Here is a 23810-nt window from a genome sequence, read left to right as displayed (position 1 = left end):
GGTATTCCCGAGTGTAGCTCGGGGTAGAGTTTCAGTACCAAAAGCGGTAACCCCGAGCTACACTCGGGCTTACCATGCAGCGTTGCATAGGGAGTCCCTGCAGCGCTTACCTTGTCCTTCGCTCCCGCGATGCATTCCCTGCAGCGTCCCCAGCCATCTCCTCCGGCCGATGCCGGCATCCGGCTTCCGTGTTACAGTCCCTGTGACGTCGGGACGTACGGGCGCCGGAAACGGCGCCAAATTTGAAATTTTTAAAAAAATGTCATTTTTTGAAAAATGATTATTACATAGTAAAACATTGCTGTTTCAAAACATTTCACATACATTTTGTCCCTACTGCTTTGTCCTGTGCCCTGCCTGCATTTTGACTATTCTTTCTGCCTGAAAACTTAGAAAAGTCCATGGTGTCCAAAAAGCGTCCCTTTATGTCAAAATCCGTTTTAGACCAGCTAGAGAACAGCGATAGTAAATCAGAACCACTTGCAGAATTGAGTGATAAGGATTCGTGGGGAAATTCGTCATCAGACACTGAAAACGATACTGCGACTTTGCTCAGCGATGTGCGAACTTGGCGCTATATTTCAAATTTCAGTGTTTTTGGTTTGATTATATTATTGAATTACATTTATTATTATTATATTATTATTTTTCATGATTATTTATTAAATTATAATTTATGCTTTTGTGTTTTAAGTTTTATCATATCCGGAATGTTTACTAGACTCTTGTTCGGACAGATTTCAGTGAGTTATTCCTAAATTACAGGCCTACAATAAAAAAAAATAATACATATTTCAATGCAAAAAAATGGTACCGCTTTCAGCACCAAAAATCTGAAATAATCATACCGCTAGGGAGGTTAAAAGTGGTCCTTACTTTCATCGTAAAGTGGATCACTCAGTCTAAATTCTATGTGAAGCAACTTACATAATATCTTCCTCTTCCTTTACTATGCAGCTGGTTCTACTGCAGTTTATATCTGCAAACAAATAGATAGGAAGGCTGGCCATGCATATAGTGATTTGGCAATCTTACCCAATTCAAGATTAAATGCCTTATTTTTGCCAAATCAGATATTTTTTGCTTGACATCTACCTGACTGCATGCAAATATTTTATGATAACCTATGGTGTAAAGTGAACTTATACCCTGTATTAAATACAAAACTGTATGGATGAGGAACAGGCATGAACAGGGGCGGACTGACATCTCATGGGGCCCCCAGGCAATAGGGTATCATGGGGCCCCTGTGTCTTTGCCCACACTCAAATCACACCCAAAAAAGCCTATGAAAGGTACCAGGGACATCTCATGGGGCCCCCTACCGACCCCGGGCCCTGGGGCAGTGCCAGAGTTTCCCAATGGTCAGTCCGCCCCTGGGCATGAACAATTCTCTGCAAATACCTAAAGTTCTCCTGATACATTTGATGTACCCATCAAAATCCCCAGTTTCAGACACATTGTCAATATGCTGTGGCCTGCGGTTTAGCACTTGTACCTTTTTAGTGTTTTTCAGTACTCAGACTTTTTCACCCAACAGCAGCCTCCCACAGAAGGGAGAGCAAAAGAGAGTCAGCTGTCAGTCAGCTCACACATGTATAGGTCTGTGGACAGCTGAGCCTAATAACTGAACCCTAATGACTGGCTACTGCTATGATATGGACCTAGGAGTTGAGATGTATTCCCACCTACAGCGCTATAAAACCTCTGGGCTCCCGGACCCAGAACATGACTTATTAAGATACAGAGAAAACCATAAGTTTGTTTCATACCAGTCATAAACCCTGGAGCCCCTCACCATGTGTATTTGACTAGGTGACATATACAATACTGTATATACCACCTACAATCCTGCCAACCAGTATCTTGCCTTTTTTTTTTTTGGAAACTAGAGGATATTTTTTTTGTACCAGAGAAATGCTAGCAGAAACATCTCTCTTTATCACTTTGTGGATTTGTATAACCAAGCTTGAAGCTAACCTCTTTATTGCTACTCAGCGGATGTTAAGTTTAGTCATAAAACTGTAATGGCTTTGGTTGTAAATAGCAGTAAATGAGACTTTAGTGCTTATGTGAATTTGTTCTGCTCTCTAATGAGAATATTGAAATGAAAGCAAGAAATCAGTACAGTTAAAGTTTTAAAAAAATGCAATATACATATGATGTGCAATAAAAACATCCTCTGTATTAGTTTAACATACGTCATGATATAAAACTGCTTTGTGATATTTTTTTTGCCTAGACTTAGATCAGGTGCAGTTCATTGCTGATATGTGTCAGTGAGTAAAAAGAGCTGGGTTCACCGGAGATAGTTATCATTTTCAGAGCACGGGTTCTCAAATGTTTTTGATCATGGCCATATATGCTTAATATAGGATGCCTTGGTCTCCCTTACAGCAACCAAATACAATGCAAAGGGTGACCTAATATATTAAAACACAACAATTTAAAGGAAAAAAAATGTGTGACATGAAAAGCCCCTTGTTCTTGTTTTTATTGTCCTTTGGAGATGATCAGTGGGTAAAAAGATGTAGGACTCACTGCGTGAAATTTCCTTCTTTTTAGTGTGCCAAAGGACTGTTCCCAGTATGCAGGACTGGTACATAACAACGTACCCTTTAACTTTAAGAGGGTCCACTTTGTATTTTTGTGTTCATGGGACTTGGTGTTCCCAAAGAAGCTAGAGCTTTCTTTTAAAAATTCAGACCCACTGGCAAGACCCTCCTCACGGCCTGAGATATAGTGCTCCAGAATGGATTCGTTCACACCTTGTGCTGAGAAACACTCTGATAGTACCAGTAATTATATATTTTCCTTTCATTATATCTCTTTTAACAGACCTATCTTAAAATCATATGACAAAAACAAGGCTGTAATCTTGAAATGTTTCAGAGAATTCTGCTTCTTTAGCAATCTCATCTAGTTAAATATCAAAAATGTTCTTTTATACCCAACTGCAGGCCAAATTGGCCAATCCAATCATGAACATACTTGAATCAGGACATTCTTAGCTCAAAAAAAAGAAAATACACAGTATCCCTGTAACAATAAAATCAAATAAAATTACAATAACACATGTATGACACAATTAACAGATGACCCTTGAATAAAGTTTAAAAAAAGAAGAAGCTAATTTGCTTACACTACGCAGACAAAATTCCAGACAGTAAGCATTTCTTTGCAAAAATAAATAAATATTCAAGAAACTGAACCATTCAATAAATGAATTCTTTATATAAAACCATAAGACAAAAATAGATATATTGCAGCTTATAAGTCCTCAGAGGAGGTGGCTGCATTAGTTTTATTTTTTCAAGCTCTTTCCATTTATTTGCTCTGGGTAATGCTGCAAATAAAACAGTTCCAGTCCCTTGTGTCTGTTCTTTTTTCTCAATGGTATCCATGCATTGAGCCGTGGTTGTCATACAGGCTGGACTTAAAGCGGAGTTCCAGTTGTTTTTGTAAAAATTATAAGTCAGCAGCTACCAAAACTTTAGCTGCTGACTTATAGTAAACAGTCACTTACCTGTCCCCGGATCTTGCAGTGTGCTCACCCGAGGTGGCACTGTGTACTGTCTTTGGTCCCCAGCACTGGCATCTTAGCTGTGGGCACCCGGCTGTGATAGCTTGACAACTGGGTGCCCACTCCGCATGAGCAACAGAAAAGAAGGAAGGACAAGTGACAAGTATTTTGCATTTTTGGCAAAATAAACAGATATTTTCTGTAATTGCTTAAGATGTTGTTAGCCTTGGACACAGTGGTGTATTTATGTTTTGTGCTTTCCTAGGCAATGCAAAAATCGCCGCCCCCCAGTGCACCCCAACTGTCTCTAGTGCACCAACGTTCGCTGGGTGGAACTTAGTGGTCGGCCACATCTTTCTGTGAAGGTGTTGTTGGTGGTATGAGAGGCGAGAAGGTGTCATTAGTAGTATGAGTGGCGAGAAGATGTCAGTGGCATATGTGGCGAGAAGGTGTCAGTTAGTGGTATGAGTGACGAGAAGGTGTCAGTTAGTGGTATGAGTGGCGAGAAGATATCATTAGTGGCATATGTGGCGAGAAGGTGTCAGTTAGTGGTATGAGTGGCGAGAAGGTGTCATTAGTGGTATGAGTGGCGAGAAGGTGTCATTAGTGGTATAAGTGGCGAGAAGGTGTCAGTTAGTGGTATGAGTGGCGAGAAGGTGTCAGTTAGTGGTATGAGTGGCGAGAAGGTGTCATTAGTGGTATGAGTGGCGAGAAGGTGTCAGTTAGTGGTATGAGTGGCGAGAAGGTGTCAGTTAGTGGTATGAGTGGCGAGAAGGTGTCAGTTAGTGGTATGAGTGGCGAGAAGGTGTCATTAGTGGTATGAGTGGCGAGAAGGTGTCATTAGTGGTATGAGCGGCTAGAAGGTGTCAGTTAGTGGTATGAGCGGCATGAAAGTGTCAGTTAGTGGTATGAGCGGCGTGAAGGTGTCAGTTAGTGGTATGAGTCAGTCACCTGGCAGTCTCTCTCTGGTCAGTCTCTGTCAGCTCTCCGCTTCCCCCCCCCGACAATAGTATACATGGTATACAGAGTAGCAGGATGGAGATCACTCACTAGGCCTGGTGGAGGGGTGGAGACCGAGGGGGGGAGCCATGTACTGCCGGTATGTATCCTCCTCACAGCCGCATTTCCCTTCCCTCTCTGTGACAGAGATCCCTGCCTCCGCTGGACACTGCCGTCCTCTGGGATCATCATTCAGCCCTGGCTCCTCACCGCCATCCACAGCCTACAGCCTGGCCGGGCGCACTGGATGCTGGGATTTGTAGTCCTTCCCCTGCACACCCTGCCGGGATTGTAGTTTGCTCCTGTGGAGGCAGCAGGTCAGAGGAGGGTGAAAGACTACAACTCCCAGTATGCAGTGCGCCCGGCCAGGCTGTAGGCTGCTCTGAGGGTCGGAGCTCCCGGAGCTCTTCGCAGTGGATGGCGGTGAGAAGCCAGGACTGAGAGATGATCCCGGAGGACGGCAGTGTCCAGGGCAGGCCTGATACTCCCACTCCTCACTGGATTCCTCTGCTGTAGTGACATCACTTGCCGAGGTGCGGCGCCGCCCCCCTGAAAAGTGTCGCTCTAGGCAAGTGCCTTGTTTGCCTCGTGGCAAATATGCCCATGCTTGGACTTATGTAACCCCGTGGTTTGTCTCCTTGGAATATTTGAGTTGCAAGTGGCCCTTCATCCTTACAGACTTCTGTGCAAACCTCCTTTCAATGTCAAAAAGGCTGTCCTCATTACCTGTGAGAACCCCTCCCACTCTACCCTGGGAATTTGGAAAACACAAGTTTATCAAATTCTGCCCTTAAAAAGAATCTTTTATGAAAATTTAAAAAAGGCAGGCCAAAACTGTTTGACAATATTTCATTCATTCAAAACATAAATTCATTCAAAACGCATTAGTAGTGATGACCTTGATGTTCGAGTCGAACATAGGTTCGACTCGAACATCGGCCATTCCTGTGTTCAGTGAACACACAAACGGTACGGGCAGTGCCCCGACAGTGCATTGTAATTGGCCAAAGCAATGCACCTGACCACATCACAGCACATGATGACATCATCACAGTATTTAAGAACTGTCATCCTGGTGCAGCTGTCAGACGACAGGAGCCAGCGTCAAAAGTGGAGCTTTTATTCATAATTTTTTTCAAGTCGGCGGTGGTGGCGGGCATCATGATTGACATTAGATCTACTTCGGGGGAACATTTTTAACATTTTTATTTTTAATAAAGGACTTGTCAAAGGCTGTCTATTGTCATTTTTTGACACTACACTTTTTTTTTTGGTGAATGAGTAGCGATACCATGTTTCCCATACTGGTTCACTTGGGGGGTGGCTGGGATCTGTGGCCCCATTGTATAAGCCTCTCGCCCACTACCCCCACTACCACCAGCTACATTTGTGGGGAAGAGGCCCTTGTCCCCATCAATGGGGACAAGGTGCTTTGAGGGGGAACCCAAAGCACCCCCCATGTTGAGGGCATGTGGCCTTGTATAATTCAGGAGGGGGGCGCTTGCTTGTCCCCCCCTTTCCTTACCTGCTGGGCTGCATGCTCAGATAAGGGCCTGGTATAGATTTTGGGGGACCCCCACACCATTAATAAAAAAAAATTGGCGAGGGGGGTTCCCCTCAAAATCTATACCAGACCCGAAGAGCTTGGTATGGATGGGGGAGGACCCCATGCCGTTTTTAAACATTTTTTTAAATTGTCGGGCATTGCTGGCAGTTCTTTTTACATTGAGCTGTCAATGGGAAACCCAGATGACAGCTGAAACATTAAAGAATGTTTTCACTACTAAAATACCGCATGACTTAGTAATATAACTCATGCGGTATTTTAGTAGCTGTGCGGTATATTATCGCATACTCAAATATGGTAAGATACTGGTTAGTGAATTGTCTACTCTGTTTGAAGTTCGCAGTCAAACTTTCATTAGGTTTGAATGTTCAAACGTGAACTGAACAGGAGGGTGGTCGGCCCATCACTAGTAATGACTACAGTGCTTCAATTTATATTTATATAAGAAAAACCTTTCACCAACACAGTATACAACATATGAATATTATCCCAATAATTATAAAGGATCTTCCAATCAGTTATGCGGCATCTGAGCAAAAGAAGTGAGACTCCATTGAGCTTACCAGACAGGTGGAATCCAAGACTTAAGAGGTCAAGCTTGTTTGTGTATGGAATATTCCTTATACTGGATATCCCTTCACAAACATGTTTTAACATCTTATGTCTTGGGTGCTACCTGTCTGGTAAGTGTTGCAGTTTTTACTTATGTAGTGCACTCCAAAGAGTCACTGGTGAATTGGTTCCTTCCCTCATGACTAGGGCACACCCAGCCAGGCACACAGTATTTTCTCACTCTCCTGTGGCTCAAATAGAACAGGTTAGGGGTGTCTGTTTGATGCTTTATTGTAAAGTAGAACTTGGGATACCCCAGAACTGCTGAAATAATTTCTTTGAGGACTTTTCTTTTTCCCACTGTGCTGCACAAAAAGTCCCACAATCTCTCCACTGCTTACAGGTGACCAGGACATCTTCCAAAAAACTGATAGCTACACACAGTCACTAATGCCCAGCACATAGGTTATCTACTCACAATGTTGCAGGATCACCTGTTTCCTCCTTCTGATATCCACTGGACACTCTTCATTGAGGTAGACACATACTCACACTACCACAGGACAGCTGGCCACTCTTCCCTCAACTTCCTCTTGGTACTCTCAAGGGAGCTCTCCAGGACTAGACTTTGCAAATAGGTCCCCCAGCTCAAGCCCCAGCTGAGACCTTGATGACTCTTAAATGGTACCCAGGTATTGGCTGGATCCAGGGGCGGACTGACAATTCATGTGGCCCCCGGGCAATAGGGGATCATGGGACCCCTGTGTCCTTGCCCAAACTCAAAAGGTACCAGGGGCATCACATGGGGGCCCCCTACTGACCCCGGGCCCTCGGGCAGTGCCCGAGTTTCCAAATGGTCAGTCCGCCCCTGGCTGGATCCCTATAAATATTCAGGCTGCCCACTCTGTTCTTCCTCTAACTATAATTCTATAATTCTCTACAATACAGGGTGAACCAAACAGAGCAGCAGCCTGTGAGAAACTAAGCAGGCCAGAGCAATTAACCCCAGTTCCACTGACTACAGAGGTGCCAAACTAAATTTACCTAATAACTTACCCTAACTAGGAGGGTGCTACACCTAGTTACATTAATAGATTTTATATCAGGTTCTTATGTATATTGTTTATATTAATTTTCAGTTGACATATAATCATAATATTACCAAGGGCAGATTTTGTCCAAAGTAACAACCCATTTGAACAAATCACGCAAAAAGATGTTCAATAAGTAGTAAAACAATACTACAGTAAAAATCTAGCTGTAGGAAAACACTACACAAATAGAGAAACAGAATAAATGGTATAGAGGAAAACTAATGTTTGTAAAGTAATTGCCTAGGAGTTGTGGCATGATAGGAAGCAGTGCATCTGCCTCCAGGATCTTTTGATATTTATCAAAAGACTTATCCACCAAAGTTTTAAAATGGTGTTTCTTTGATACTACTTTGAATCTTTTGATGTTTATGTGAGACCTAATGAGCCCCCTACCTCCCCCATTGATAACCCCAATTCAAAATGCACAGTCTTCTCTCCTGGTTTTCCTTTAAAGGGAAGCTATAATTCTTTTTGTCAGTTTAATTTACATTTTAAAGTTTAAAATATTTTTTTATATTTGTATCTAATTACTCCATGGCACTTAATTAGTAAGGACCAGCACTGTCTGAATATTTGTTGACTAGTTTTGCAGATTGAAAATGCAGAAGGTCCATCTTTTATAGGAACAAGTGTGGTGGATGTGTCCCTTTTCTGAGTTATTCAGCTGGGTGTATGTGTATAATCTGTGGTAATAATCGCATGAAAAACCCGACAGACTGGTTGTACCCAAGTCGTAAAACAATCTAATTTGATACAATCAGCCTACCCATAGATGATTTTTACCATCTATGGCCAGCTTAGGTGGTAAATGTTTTTAAATCAATTTTTTTAGGTAAAATATGTGCTTTTATGTTGCAATATTGTGAGCTGTATTGTGTGCTGAGATGCGTTGCATTAAGACAGCACATTTATTCAGAATGGTCTCTCAACATACCTCAGTGAAGGGAACTTGAACTTCCACTATTTTTAGGGCCCCTTAACACTTCTTCCATTCTTATGTATTGTGTTAACACATGCATGTTAATGTGTGTTAAATAGGCTGCCAATGCACCAGAACAGACAAAAAATTTAAGCAAATGGACAAATATGCAGCATTATTTCTGGTGTGGCACATCACAATGCAAGGTGAGTTACCTTGTGCTGGTGCCCTGTAACATATGTGTTTTGGAGCTGCATTGCATTAGTTTACTGGGGGGTCCAGTCAAAATAAATTTGAATTGAATGGAATCACAACATGCTATCACATACACTTTACATTAACGTGCTCCGGTAAGGCACGCATTCACACCTTGCAACAATTCGACCCTTACTAGAGTAATGTGCCATGGCACAGGTACATTTTCTGTTGCGGTATATGTGTGTTGAGGTGCAATTCAAATAAATGTCAAAGCAGAATCCATATTGTAAGCTTGGGTGTTAGTGTGGTTTGTTGCAATGTCCATTACCACAGCCCAGAACTGTAAAACTTCACTTAGCCCTTTTTAAAAAAAATGTATACTATACATTTCCTTTAAGACACATTAGAACATTCTTAAGGTAAAATTGCTAATTAAAATGACCTGATAACCACATTAGTGAGCAATGATGTATGTAAAACCAGGTGAAATTATGAGACTACTCTCTATGGTCTATTATATCAGCCATAGCTTTAAAACTGGATATAGTTGACTGAATATTTCTGCCAATCTGTGCCAATAATCAGAATTGGGAGCATAAAAGATGAGACATAAGGGAACAACTAAGAAAAGAATAAAAGAGAGAGGGAGAAGAATGAACTTTATGCTTCATTTCACTGAGTATAGAACATAAGATGAGTGGGGAGAAGTCACCTTTTTGTTGGCGGGGGTGTGGAGAGATAGGCACGTTTTATCACATATGGTGGGAATGTCCAAAGATACAAATATTCTGGAGAGAAGTGGTACACCAAATTAGAAAGATTACGGAAATTGATATTAGTCTGGACCCTGGAATCTGCCTCTTACATAACACAGAAATAGCAGTAAATAAATATAAAGAATCAGGAATATGGTATTTTCTAAATGCAGCCAAGGGATTGATTCCAAAATTTTGGCGTCAAGTAGAAGCTCCAAAAAAACAAGACTGGATAGTTAGAATGGACCATATTGTAAGATTAGAGAAACTGTTTTATGCCCAGGAAGATGGTATGGGGATATATCAGGCGAAATGGAAAAAATGGGAAGAGCTTAGATCAAATGTGAATGGACGAGAGTAAGGCCTCTCTTTTTCTTGCCCCCTTATGATGAGAGCATGATTTAGAGCCTCTTTTTTCTCTTGCCAAAGAGCGGTGGATGTAGGGTGGGGTGGGAGGTTAGGGTGGGGGGGTGACTATGGAGCTGCTAGTGGGGGGGTTGGGAGAAATAAGGAAAATATGGGAAATGAATGTTTAAATTAGATACTGTTGTTATATGAATGTAGAGAATTTATATTGTGGATTTTAAATTTCCTAATATTTTGAAAATCAATAAATATTTAAATAAAAAAAAAAAAAAAAGAAAAGAATAAAAGAGAGAGGGAGAAGAATGCACTTTATGCTTCATTTCACTTCAGACTGCTTAGGCCTTTTCCATTTATAACATTTAGCAGACATGCTTCTTAGGAAACAAAAAGCACATAAACATTCTCCAGAAGCTGAATAATCACCATAGCAAAATTTAAAGAAGCATAGTTGCATGGGTCTGGGTAATTTTATATTATTTTATATAATTAACAAACTACTATATAAGATCAGTTATTCTCAACGGAGGTTCTGTAGAACCTAAGGGTTCCTTGAGTAGTTCGAAGTAGTAGATGGGCTTCCTATGTGATGATGCCTGGCATCACTTAGCAGGGCCAAAAGTGGGTTACCAGTTGAACCTTTTCTCTTGTCTCTTGTCACCAATGTAAGGGGCATTATTCCCAAAGACTCCCTATGCAAAGGGTAGACTCCTAATCTCACTAAACCTCTGTACAACAGGCTATTCTTTTCACTGACCACCAATTTAAGGAGTCCTCATTCTACATAACAAAGGTGTTATCATTTTTCCTAATGTACTGGGCATGTGGGTGAAGCCTAGGTTGGGCACCTTGTATTAGGGAGGAAGTACTTGTACACAGTGTACATAGCTCTAATGTCTTTATGTTACTCTTACAGAGTAGTCCATAGTAACAAATAAACTGATCTTGAATACTAATTTACCTAGTTCAGAGCATACACTCTTCCCAAACATTTACAGACTATGTTACCAGAGGACAGCTTCCATTAGCATGGGTAGTGTTTCTTTCTGGGTGTAAGTAGAGAGTGTTCCTGCAGTCTGTGCCAACTCCATGTCTACACACCGAGCACAGGAATGAGTATAATGAAGAAGGAACCTTCCTTAACCCCTTGGCGCTGGAGCTTCCCGGGCCTTTAAGGGGTTTCAGATGCCAGCAGGAGGGCTGTGTTTTTTGGTCATGTGACCACCGTGAATGGCTGTCACAACAGTCACATGATTGGAAAGCTCCCAATCGCAAGTAGAGATCGGGAGTTTTCCGCTAACAGCTGGTAACAGTGCCAGGAGCGTGCAGGATGCACATTCTCTGCACAGGTCTGTTCATCCTTGGGTACGCATATATGCGGCATCTCTGCATTAATGTCAACCCACCTGAGGCCACATATATGCATACAGCTCATGGAAAGTTAAACTATTCTTCCTTGCCAGAAACATGACCCTGAGCTGTGCACTGTCCCGCATCAGCAGGTTCCTCTACCTAATAATATCAATGTGCAGCGCTAATAAAAATGTGTGTTATAATCAATGATAACCAGTGTGATAGTAAAAGAGAAAGGAAACATCATAAAATAGAAATAGAGAATAGTGAATACTTCAATGAAGAAACAAAATGGACAATATAACAAATAACAAATGAAAATATATAAGTCCTCTAAATATCATAATAGTCCCAAAAAAAGTGATGTGATCAAATCAGCAAAATGTAGTGACTTCTGTGACTTCCGCACTGCTCCTCCACCATAATGCACTCACCAGAAGTAAGTAGCAAGCAAGCCCAGAGCGGAATGACACTAAGGGATGTTCCTGCTTGTTCCTCCTGCCGGTGGCCCAGTTGAAGGTGGGATCTCTCCAGAAGCCAGTGATCCACCAAATGAACAATCAAAAGTAGAGTAGCCAAAGCTCCATCTCCAGCCCATGGTGAACCAAGGAAAGGGATTCCTCCTAGATGGCAAGCTCATAGACCGAGCCCAGAGACAGTATCATATAGTGTAGTATGTTTTATTAAAAAGACAGAAACCACGTGGAGCATAAAATCATCAATGGATTATTATTATTGTTATTATTATTATACAGGATTTATATAGCACCAACAGTTTGCTGCTGTTTATATAGCGCCCTGCTCCTTGGAGCTTACAATCTAGGAGGGAGGGGATAGTGGTACAGGAGGAAATAGCTGTGGGGGATGAAGTGGTAGGAAGAGTGGAGGAGTTCAGTAATTAGCTGAGGGCGGGGTAGGCTTCCCTAAAGAGATTTTCAGAGGTTTTCAGAGTGCGCCTAAAGGTGGGCAGAGTAGGTGATAGTCTGATGGATTGGGGTAGGGAGTTCCAGAGGATGGGGGAAGCCCTGGAGAAGTCCTGGAGACAAGCATGGGAGGAGGAGACCAGGGAACTATAGAGTAGGATGTCTTGTGAGGAGCGGCGAGTGCGTTTTGGGTGGTATTTGGATACCAGATCAGTGATGTAGTTTGGGGCAGTATTATGAACAGCTTTATACGTCAACGTTAGTATTTTGAATTTTATCCATTGGGCAATCAGAAGCCAGTGGAGGGATTGGCAGAGGGGGGTGGCAGATACGGAGCGGTTAGTAAGGTGGATGAGTCTGGCCGCAGCATTCAAGATAGACTGAAGCAGGGATAGCCTGCGGTGAGGTAAGCCGATGAGGAGGGAGTTATAGTAGTCAAGTCATGATATAATAAGGGAGTGAATGAGTTGTATGTGGTTTCCGGGGTTAGAAACGGACGTATTTTGGAGATGTTGCGCAGGTGAAGTCTACATGAGTTTGTTAGCGATTGGACCTGGGGCTGGAAGGATAGATTAGAGTCTAGGATGACACCTAGTACTCTGGCTTGAGGGGTGGGACTGATGGTGGTGTTGTTGGTCTTGATGGTCTTGATGGAGAAGTCGGGGGGGAGCTCAGTTTTGGAGAGATTTAGTTTGAGGAAGTGGAGTGACATCCGATCCGATATGTCGCTCAGTAGGCTTGTGATATGGGCAGAGACTGAAGGGGTGAGGTGAGGGGCAGAGAGATAGATTTGTGTGTCGTCGGCATAGAGATGGTAGTTGAAGCCATGAGAATGTATCAATTGGCCAAAGGAAGAGGTGTAGATGGAGAAGAGAAGGGGCCCGAGGACAGAACCTTGAGGGACCCCAACAGAGAGGGGGAGTGAAGGGGAGGTGGCAGGTAACACTGAAGGAGCGCTGTGATAGATAGGAAGAGAGCCAGGAGAGAGTGGAGTCTCTGAGGCCAAGAGAGTGTAGTTTTTTTTTGAGGAGGGGGTGGTCAACCGTGTCGAAAGCCTCAGAGAGGTCGAGGAGTAGGAGCACTGAATAGTGGCCATTAGTTTTGGCGGTTAGCAGGTCATTGGTGAGTTTGAGTAGGGCAGTTTCGGTGGAGTGTAGGGGGCGGAAGCCAGACTGTTGGTGAGGTGGGAACTCAGGCGATTATAGACTAAGCGCTCTAGGAGTTTGGATGTAAATGGCAGCAGGGAGATGGGTCTAAGGTTGTTCAGGTTGGTGGGATCCAGGGAGGGTTTTTTAAGTATGGGAGTGATGTGCGCGTGCTTTAGAGGGCAGGGGAATGTGCCAGTAGAGAGGGAAAGATTAAAGATGTGAGTGAGGGAGTGTAGGATGGAGGATAAGGGTGATCGTAGGAGTTGTGAGGGGACAGGGTCAAGGGGGCAGGTGGTGAGGTGGGTTTCTGAGAAGACCTTAGTGACCTCTTCAATAGTAGCGAGGTTGAAGGAGTGGAGTGTTGAGGGGGTTTTAGTGTGAGGAATGCTAGGTGGGGTGGAAGTCTGAGCAGTGGCGAGGTCGAAGGAGTGGAGTGTTGAGAGGGTTTTGGTGTGAGGGATGCTAGGGGTGGAAGTCTGGGGTGGAAGTCTGAGCAATGTCGATGTCCCTACAAATTGCATCAGTCTTGTTTTTGAAGTGATTAGCAATCTCGTGGGCAGTGAGAGAGGTACTGGGTGGAGGTGGGGGTGGAGAGAGTAGAGAGTTAAAAGTAGAGAAGAGCCGGCGAGGACTGCAGGAGAAGGTATTAATGAGGGTAACAAAGTAGGCTTGCTTGGCAGCGTGAAGGGAGGAAGTGTAGGTTAAGAAGGCAGATTTATATCGTGTGAACGCTTGCTGGGATCTGGTTTTGTGCCATAGTCGCTCCAGCGCACGACTGTGTCGTTTAAGATTTTTGGTATGGTCAGTCTGCCAGGGTTGTAGCGGTCGGGGTCTAATGCTTCATGTTGTTGGGGGTGCTAGCGAGTCTAGAGCGGCTGATAGCGAGTTGTTATAAACAGTAGTGGCCAGGTCAGGGCAGGACAGGGGAAGGATACTGTCGTAAAGTTGGTCAGCTGCAGAGTGGAAAGGGGCGGGGTTCAAGTTGCGGAGGTTTCTGCTGGTGATAGTTTGACATTTGGAGGGATAGGTGTTTGAGGACGAGGAGACGGAGAAGGTAATGAGGTTGTGATCAGAGAGAGGAAAGGGGGTGTTTGTGAGGTTGTGGGGAGTGCAGAGATGAGAGAAGACAAGGAGTGAGTGGTGTACTGTATACACTGTGCGAGTGCAAACGAAGAGGTAAAAAGCACTTACAAAGATGGCTGCTGGACCATCACGTGGATGCGGCGGCATGATATCAGCATGTAGGCTCCTACTGATGCGTTTTGTGCGCACGTTCTCAAAGGGATTCACCTAGTGATCTCTACCTACCATTCACTCACCAGAAGCATAACTCCATTCCATCTGTTTATTGGCAGAGTGCTGGACAGAGGAAAAATTCTGAGCCTGCCTAAATGCATAAAATATAATTTAATGTATGAACCAACCTTTAGATCAAAACTTAATTACTTATAAAATGATTCTTTTTATTAGTGTTATTTTATTGTTTATTATTATTTATCTATGTCATTGCAGGTGCTGGGATGGCTTTGAAAATGAAAATATCTCTCGTCATTTCTGTCCTATTTCTGTTAATCAGTGTATCAGTTATTATTGCCATTGCCTATGTTCAGATTCACCATGAGCGCGCCATTTCTCCTGGTCTAAAGGTAAGGACCAGTAAAACAACTACTTAACCTAAAACATTATTTGCTTTACATTTGATTCAATAAATGATAATGAAGACATACTGTATGTGAAAGTCATTGTATAATGTAAAAATCAAGACAAATGAAGATATACTGTAGTACAACCCAAAATGTTGGGATGCTGTGTAAAATCTACATGAAAGCAGAACACAATGATTTGAAAATCTCATAAACCTATATTTTATTCACATATAATGTACATAATATATAATACAAATAAGGCAATTTTAAAATTGATGGCAGCAACATGTCTAAAAAAAAAGTTAGGACAGGTCAATAAAAAGCTGGCAAAGGAAAGAATGAGGAAGAACATTTTGCAACTGATTAGGTTAAATAGCAACAGGTCAGTAACATGATTGCGTATGAAAAAGCAAATCTCAGAAAGTAAAGATGGGCAGGGGTTCACCAATCTGTGAAAAACTGGGTCAAAAAATTGTCAAACAATTTCAGAAGAATGTTCCTCAATGTAAAATTGCAAATACTTTAAATTTATCATCAACTACAATACATAATATCATCAAAAGAGTCAGAGAAATCCAGAGACAAGGCCAAAATACAAAATTGGATGTCTGTGATCTTCAGGCCCTCTGTCAGGGATCGCCATGGCGCATAGGTCTGCGCATGTGCAGACTGCCGAAATTCACTAACACGCGGGCGCTAGGACCTAGGCAACCGCGGCGGCAGTTGCGGCCACGCAAGTGCACTCGCGCACACGGGCGCGCAATTGTAACCAATGACAGCGCAGGGCGCTCTATTTAAAGCGGGCCCCTGCAGTACTCAAGTGCCGTATGGTCTTTCCTGTGTTCCTGTTCCTAGTGCTAAAATTGCTTGTTGCCGAACCTGCCTGACCCGGATTATCGTGACCTTCTCCTGCCCTGACCCCTTGCTTGTCTGACCATTCTCCTGCCTTCTCTTGCTGTTTGACCTCCTGTTGCTGAACCTGGCCTGTGACCCGTTATCTGTTTGGCTGCCGCTCTGTACCGTTTGTCCCCGCTGTTACCAACCCGGCCTGCCTGACTACGCTACTACCTCTTCACATCTGGCTCTCACCTACCATCTGCCATTGACGGCTGCCTCTACCACAGCTGGTTGTACTCAGGAATCGCGACCTGGTCTCAGGCTGCTTCAAGTCCATCCCCACCATCAGGGGCTCTGGTGAATCAGCAGACTGAGGCTTAGACCCCGTGCCCTGAGGAATTCCAGCCTGTGGGTCGCTAGAGGCTACCGCCAGTCGGCTCCTAACACCCTCAAACAGCACTCCATTAAAAACAGACATGATGGACATCACTGCATGGGCTCAGGAATACTTCCAAAAATCACTGTCTGTGAACACATCTGTGCCATCCAAAAATGCAAGTTAAAGCTCTATCATGCAAAGACGGAGTGATGTGAAAACATGATCCAGAACTGCCCCCGTCTTTTCTGGGCCAAAGCTAATTTAAAATGGTCTGTTGCAAAGTGGAAAACTGTTCTGTGGTCAGACAAATCAGAACTTCACATTCCTTTTGGCAACCATGGGCGCCTCATCCTCTGGACTAAAGAGAAGAGGAACCTTTCAGCTTGTTATCAGGGCTTAGTTCAAAAGCCTGCATCTCTGATTGGTGTTGCATTAGTGAGAATGGAATGGGCAGCTTGCACATCAGGAAAGGCACTATCAGACCTGAAAGATATATCCAGGTTTTAGAGCAGCAGGACAATGCTAAACTGCATACTGCATATATGACAACAGCATGGCTTTGTAGTAGAAGAGTCTGGGTACTTAACAGGCTTGCCTGCATTTTCACCAATCAAAAAATATTTGGAGCATCTTCAAATGAAAAAATACAAGAAAGAAAACCCAGGACTGTTGATCATTTAGAATCCTATATTAAGCAAGAATGGGTCAATATTCCTCTTCCAAAATTGCAGCAACTGGTCCCACCACAACCCGCCATTTTCCTAGGCTCGGCTCACCTGTGATGGCTCCTGCCAGGGTGCAGAGTCTAGGCTGCGGCTCTCAATGAGGACAGGCAGCCTCCCAGGACTACACCGCTTCTCTCTCATATACATCAGGCCCCAATCATCCTACTCACATAGGGTTAACCCTGCGACCAGAGCTCACCTCAACTTATTGATTGGCTCCAGCTGTGTAGAAGAAGGTGGAGCAAGTGCTGGACACATCCCATTCAGCCACTAGCCGGCTTCCTATTACAGATGGAGGATCGTGTGTGCCAGTGTGTTTACCAGAGATGTACGGACCGATCCTCTGATCACAGACTACTGACCGGGTTCTGGGTTAATGTCATCACTTCCCATCATAGGGGGAGCCAACACTACACTGCTACATGGAATACTGTTATATATGTACGAAATGGTCATGTGTGTGGACAGGCTGTGAGACAATTGTGCAGAGTAAAGATACTATCATTCCCTCATCATTCCCTGTATCTGAGGAGAGGGGGACTCTGCATAGAAATTAAAAATTCATACAAGAGATCCATAGGCCACACAGAGAGAGTGCGCCCCTGGGTGGCAGTGCACCCTATGTGGCTGCCTAGTTTGCCTAGTGGAAGCACCGACCCTGGCTGATACCATAGGCAGGATTTACTACTGGAGCACACAGAACCATCTTCTTAGCGTTAATCTTTATCCACTTGGTTAAAGTGTTACTAAACCCACAACAGTAAAATCAGTCTGTATATGCAATATAGCATGCTTGTTACACTCACTGTGGAACCTAAGGGGTTAATCGTCTGCATTGTGTAAAAAGGCCTTTTGATCCTGACTTCTCTGCTCCTCCTCTTGTTCAAATGTCCACATCGTATCTCCTGATAAGACAGACTGAACCATATCCATTCTGCACATGCTCAGTTTAGTGTGTATTGCTAGAGAGGTTTTTGTTTTCTTGGGAGCGTGCATATGATCAGCACAGGGCCAATCGGCACTGTCCAGACAGAGATCAGGGGTTTTGCAGCCTCATAGAGCAGAAAGAAAACTCCTCCTACAAGCTTTAAACAGTGCTCTGCTGAACACTGATAGAAGTCACAAGACTGCTGATGAGAAAAGGTATTTAGCAGTTTATATTTACTAAAATAATTGCACTTCCATGTTCTGTGTACTGTGGGAGATCAGATATAGTGAATGCAGGGTCCTGGGTTTAGTCACTTTAAGTGACAAATGTACCTCTTTAAAAAGTCCCCCCCATGACTTGTAAAGATTACATCCTCCATTGTTACTTCTGTCAACTTTTTGTTTCCACTAGTGCCAAAGGAATCAGCATCTTTGACTTTTTTGCCATGTGATTCCTCAAATTTATAATTTATATAGGACACAAGGGGCAGATTTACAGTTGCAAGAAAAAGTATGTGAACCCCTTGGGATTACGTGGAGTTTTGCATGAATTGGGCATAAAATGTGCTCTGAACGTCATCTAAGTCACAACAATAGAATAACACAGTCTGCTGAACATAATGCTACACAAACATTAGATGTTGCCATGGTTTAATTGCACATAACATGTAAACATTCACAGTGCAGGGAGGAAAAAGTATGTGAACCTTTGGACTTAATAACTGGTTGACCCTCCTTTGGCAGCAATAACCTCAACCAAACGTTTCCTGTAGTTGCAGATCAGACTTGCACAACGATCTGGAGTAATTTTGGACCACTCCTCTTCACAAAACTGTTTCAGTGTAGCAATATTCTTGGGATGTCTGGTGTGAATCGCTCTCTTAAGGTCATGCCACAGCATTTCAATCAGGTTGAGGTCAGGACTCTGACTGGGCCACTCCAGAAGGCGTATTCTGTGCTGTTGCAGCCATTGTTTTGTTGAATTACTTGTATGCTTTGGGTCATTGTCCTGTTGCATCACCCATCCTCTGCGGAGCTTCAGTTGGCGGACAGATGGTCTTACGTTTTCCTGCAAAATGTCTTGATAAACTCTGGAATTAATTTTCCCATCAATGACAACAATCCGTCCAGGCCCTGAGGCAACAAAGCAGCCCCAAACCATGATGCTCCCTCCGCCATGTTTTACAGTGGGGATGAGGTTTTGATGTTGGTGTGCTGTGCCTTTTTTTTCTCCACACATAGTGTTGTGTGTTCTTCCCAAACAACTCAATCTTGGTTTCATCTGTCCACAGTATATTTTGCCAGTAGTGCTGTGGAACATCCAGGTGCTCTTTTGCAAACTTCAAACGTGCTGCAATATTCTTTTTGGACAGCAATGGCTTCCTCCGTGGTGTCCTCCCATGTACTCCATTCTTGTTTAATGTTTTCTTTATTGTAGATGTGTCAACAAAAATGTTAGCATGTGCCAGAGATTTCTGTAGGTCTTTAGCTGACACTCTGGGATTCTTCTTTGCCTCATGCAGCATTCTGCGCTGTGCTCTTGCAGTCATTGTTACAGGACGACCACGCTAAGGGAGAGTAGCAACAGTGCTAAACTTTCTCCATTTGTAGACAGTCTGTCTTACCGTGGACACATGAACATCAAGGCTTTTGGAGATACTTTTGTAACCCTTTCCAGCTTCATGCAAGTCAACAATTCTTGATGGTAGGTCTTCTGAGAGCTCTTTTCTGCGAGGCATGGTTCACATCAGACAGTGCTTCTTGAAACCAGTAAACCCAAAACAGGTGTGTGTTTTTTAAGGGCAGGACAGCTGTCAGCAACACATCCAATATCATCACACTGATTGGAGTCAAGGTTGGCTCACTCCTGGCTCCAATTAGCTCTGGGAGAAGTCATTAAGCTAGGGCCTCACATACTTTTTCCTCCCTGCACTGTGAATGTTTACATGTTATGTGCAATTAAACCATGGCAACATCTAATGTTTGTGTAGTATTATGTTCAGCAGACTGTGTTCTTCTATTGTTGTGACTTAGATGACGTTCAGAGCACATTTTATGCCCAATTCATGCAAAATGCCACGTAATCCCAAGGGGTTCACATACTTTTTCTTGCAACTGTATTGTGCAACAACGAAAGCTAGAGTACAAATGGGGCAGTTATCCATAGATAATTGGAAATCCAATTGCATTGCGTAACAGCATAGCTTTGTTTCGGATTTTGTTGTTCATCTGTTTGCCAATAAGCCCTTCTATGTTGCCCAAAGCACATTGCCAACTCCAGACATTTTTTTTAATATTATACTGTAGGTCCTCAGCCAGTTAACAAACCTAAACAGCATCCCAGCCTGCAATACTTACAATCAATCCAGAGTTGTCCCCCGCAGTACTGCTTTTCCCCCACAAGATATCCTTAGTCTCCTAGGTTGAAGCATGTTAGGTGAATGACCTGGAAAACTAAAGACATACTGGGGTTGATTTCCTAAAACTAGAGAGTGCAAAATCTGCTGCAGCTCTGCATAAAAACCCATCAGCTTCCAGGTTTTATTGTCCAAGCAGGGTCGGACTGACCATTTGGAAACTCGGGCACTGACCGAGGGCCCGGGGTCAGTAGGGGGCCCCATGAGATGCCCCTGGTACCTTTTTCATAAGCTTTTTTGAGTTTGGGCAAGGACACAGGGGCCCTATGATCCCCTGTTGCCCGGGAGCCCCATGAGTTGTCAGTCCGCCCCTGTGTCCAAGCTTAATTGATCAAACTGAAGTTAGAAGCTGATTAGTTACTGTGCACAGTTTTACCAGATTCTGAGTGCTCCAATTTTAGTAAATCTCTCCCACTGTATTCATGCGGCACTGAAGACATCTTTCCCAGGACAGTGAATCTCTCAGGACCGGCATATTATACAAGCGTAGCATGGAAACCCCTCCTTGGGTGGAGGGATTTCACCATTGGGAGAGGCCAAGAATCTGGAGTTGTGCTTTAAAGCTGAAATCTGAGCAATAATTGTCTAAATCCCTGGTGCCCAACCTGAGGCCCATTGGTATATTTATTTATTATTTATTTATTTATCGAGTTTATATAGCGCCAAAGGGTTTGCTCAGCGCTGTACAATAGAGGGGGGACAATACATGAAACAGAACAGTAACATCAAACAGTACACAAGGGGTAAGAGGGCCCTACTCTTTGGAGCTTACAATCTAGGAGGGAGGGGGTAGAGGCACAGGAGGAAACGGCTGTGGGGGATGGAGTGGTAGGAGGAGGGAAGGGTGTTAGGTGAGGGTGGGGTAGGCTTCCCTGCAGAGGTGGGTTTTCAGGGAGCGCCTGAAGGTGAGGAGGGAAGGTGACAGTCTGATGGATTGGGGTAGTGAGTTCCAGAGGATGGGGGAGGACCTGGAGAAGTCTTGCAGTCGTGCGTGGGAGGAGGAGACCAGGGAGCAAGATAGAAGGAGGTCCTGTGAAGAGCGAAGGGTACGGGTAGGGTGGTACCTGGGAATCAGGTCGGTGAGGTAGTTAGGGGCATATGATGTGAGGCCCTTGGTGCTCAGCAATTTGTAGTGGGAACATTGATTAGGGTAATAGCATTGACCTCCACTAGCCTCATGTAACATGTTTCCAGTTTCGTAATGTCTTCTAATACATATCTCCAGCCAAAAATATAGCATGTCCACACTCTCTGACCCTCATTTCCTCTATTAGGTCTGCAGTTTCTGGCAGTCCTCTCAAGCATTACATATATTGAACATTATGTGCTGCCTTTTGGTGATGTTAGGTCCACATTTGAGGCCTCCTTTAGCTCATAAATTGACAACCAATGTTCTAAATACAAGGGAGATGTGTATTCTTACTTGAATATTTGGGTAATTTGTGTAATTCCTCCAGATCTGTGCAGTAATCCAGCATGAAACAGCTCCTGCACATTGCCTCTGTGCAGGAGCTTCCTGAAATAAAGGTCTCGTGTCTATCCCCTGTAATTATCTGCAGTCAACCTGTAGTGGAAAGACCTGCTGGGTCCCTCTTCCAGCTCTGCATAGGCTATGTGCAGCACAGTGATGATGTTACGGTTACTTTTACAAAGTAATAATTAGATTTGCAAAGCCATTTAGTACTCAATTATATTTTGGCTACTGAGGTTATATGTCAAAGAAAATATTTGTGCTTCTGCTTCCACTTTTAAAAGAGAAATTGCCTTGGTTTTAAGGGCAGCACCAAAGGTTTCTTTAAGGCATTGACACCTGAGGCCTGAAGTATTTTGATGCAAATATTTTACAGTTCTGATTACCAGTGGTAAACCAACATGCTTATTATGTCTTTTATGTTTGTTAAGTATGGAATAGTGCTGGATGCAGGATCCTCAAGAACAACAGTCTACGTTTACCAGTGGCCTGCAGAGAAAGAGAACAATACTGGAGTGGTGAGCCAGACTTACAAGTGCAATGTTAATGGTAAGGATGAAATGATGTTGTCATTGCTACATTTTCATAATTCACCATGGTGTAAAATATACCCTGAGCAATATATTGACCTTTATCCTACTGTTAATGGTAGCAAATTACATGGAATGAAATTCCAGCTAAATTAAATTAGCATAGACATAATTCAAAGAGAAATATAATTGCCATAAACTCAATCTCTTTGCCTCCGCAGGCTAAAAAAATCTAATTAATCTTACAGTATGAACATTAGTGCGCTGTATTTTTTTTTTAAAGCTCCAGGAAGCAGCTGTCATTAATCCAAAGCTTCCCTCTTCCAATGTATACAGTCTTCCAGTGTTTCTTTTTGTTCTTACTTTGTCACTGGGTTTATTATTTTTATTAAGCCACAGTGATATAATCAAATCTTGAAGTGTTGGGTGGGAGGGATTCACTGAGGCTTCCCTGCATTTTCTTTGTGACGGTGTCTATAGGCTGGCCTCGGGTATGCGAGTGTGTCTAAGTCAGTGGTTCTCAACCTTGCTAATGCCGCGACCCTTTAATACAGTTCCTCATGTTGTGGTGACCCCCAACCATAAAATTATTTACCCAGTAATTATAATTCATGAAGTGTCGTTTTACCTCCAATACTGCTGCTTTCAACACAGTAGCTGCTTTCAACACAGTAGCTGCTTTCTACACAGTAGCTGCTTTCAACACAGTAGCTGCTTTCTACACAGTAGCTGCTCTTTACACATCGGAAATATGTGTTTTCCCAATGGTCTTAGGCGACCCCTGTGAAAGGGTCATTCGACCCCCAAAGGGGTCGCGACCCACAGGTTGAGAACCACTGGTCTAAGTGGTGATAAGGGAGCAGACAACTCCCCTGTCTTCCCCATACACAGTGATATCATAGTTGTTAAAACGCAGTGCACAAAGAATGAGCATTGTGCTCTTCTCCCTGCTTACCTATTATAATTGTGTTCTTAGTTCTATTGGCCACAGAGTAGTGTGAAGCAGCAACATGCGTCGCACAACGCAAGGCAGACAGATCGTACTGTATGACATACCTTTTCTCAGCATACACCACCACATTGTGAACTGACCTGAAAAGGAACATGATTGTTTGCTATGTTTGTGCATGGGGATATGCATTTACTATATATGCTTAGCCCCGCTTCACACTAGTGCATTTTCTCCTTTGTTTCCCGTTGCGATTGCATGCATAACAGTGTAAATCACATTATTCTCTATGGTGCTTGTTCACATCAATTTACTACAGCACAGTGCATTTTTTACAATAATAGAAAAAACCCTCAGCACAATCACCCTAAAACAGTGCAAACTAATAAAGAGAAAAATATTATTATTATTATTATACAGTATTTAGATAGCGCTAAAAGGTTTGCTCAGCGCTGTACATTATAGTGGGGGACAGAACATGAGACAATACAGTAACAAAACAGAACACGAGGGATTCAAGGGCCCTGCTCTTTCG

The 23810-nt window shown here is 43.3% G+C and overlaps 1 protein-coding gene across 2 annotated transcripts in view; it reads left to right on the top strand.

Moving 5' to 3' along the window:
• Positions 1 to 23810, top strand: part of ENTPD3 (ectonucleoside triphosphate diphosphohydrolase 3) — a 73095-nt gene that overhangs the window by 24558 nt on the left and 24727 nt on the right. For both annotated transcript variants that reach the window (XM_089652065.1, XM_089652064.1), the window contains 2 exons: positions 14907 to 15040; positions 22228 to 22345. In XM_089652065.1, coding sequence (XP_089508191.1) covers positions 14915 to 15040; positions 22228 to 22345 — 244 coding nt within the window. In that variant the 5' untranslated portion in view covers positions 14907 to 14914. The remainder of the gene's footprint in view (positions 1 to 14906; positions 15041 to 22227; positions 22346 to 23810) is intronic.

The sequence above is a fragment of the Staurois parvus genome, unplaced genomic scaffold, assembly GCF_062004578.1.
Source record: "Staurois parvus isolate SC_StPar_1 unplaced genomic scaffold, SC_StPar_1.0 ptg000670l, whole genome shotgun sequence".
Classification (NCBI taxonomy): Eukaryota; Metazoa; Chordata; class Amphibia; order Anura; family Ranidae; genus Staurois; species Staurois parvus.
This window is presented reverse-complemented; position numbering and strand designations above follow the sequence as displayed.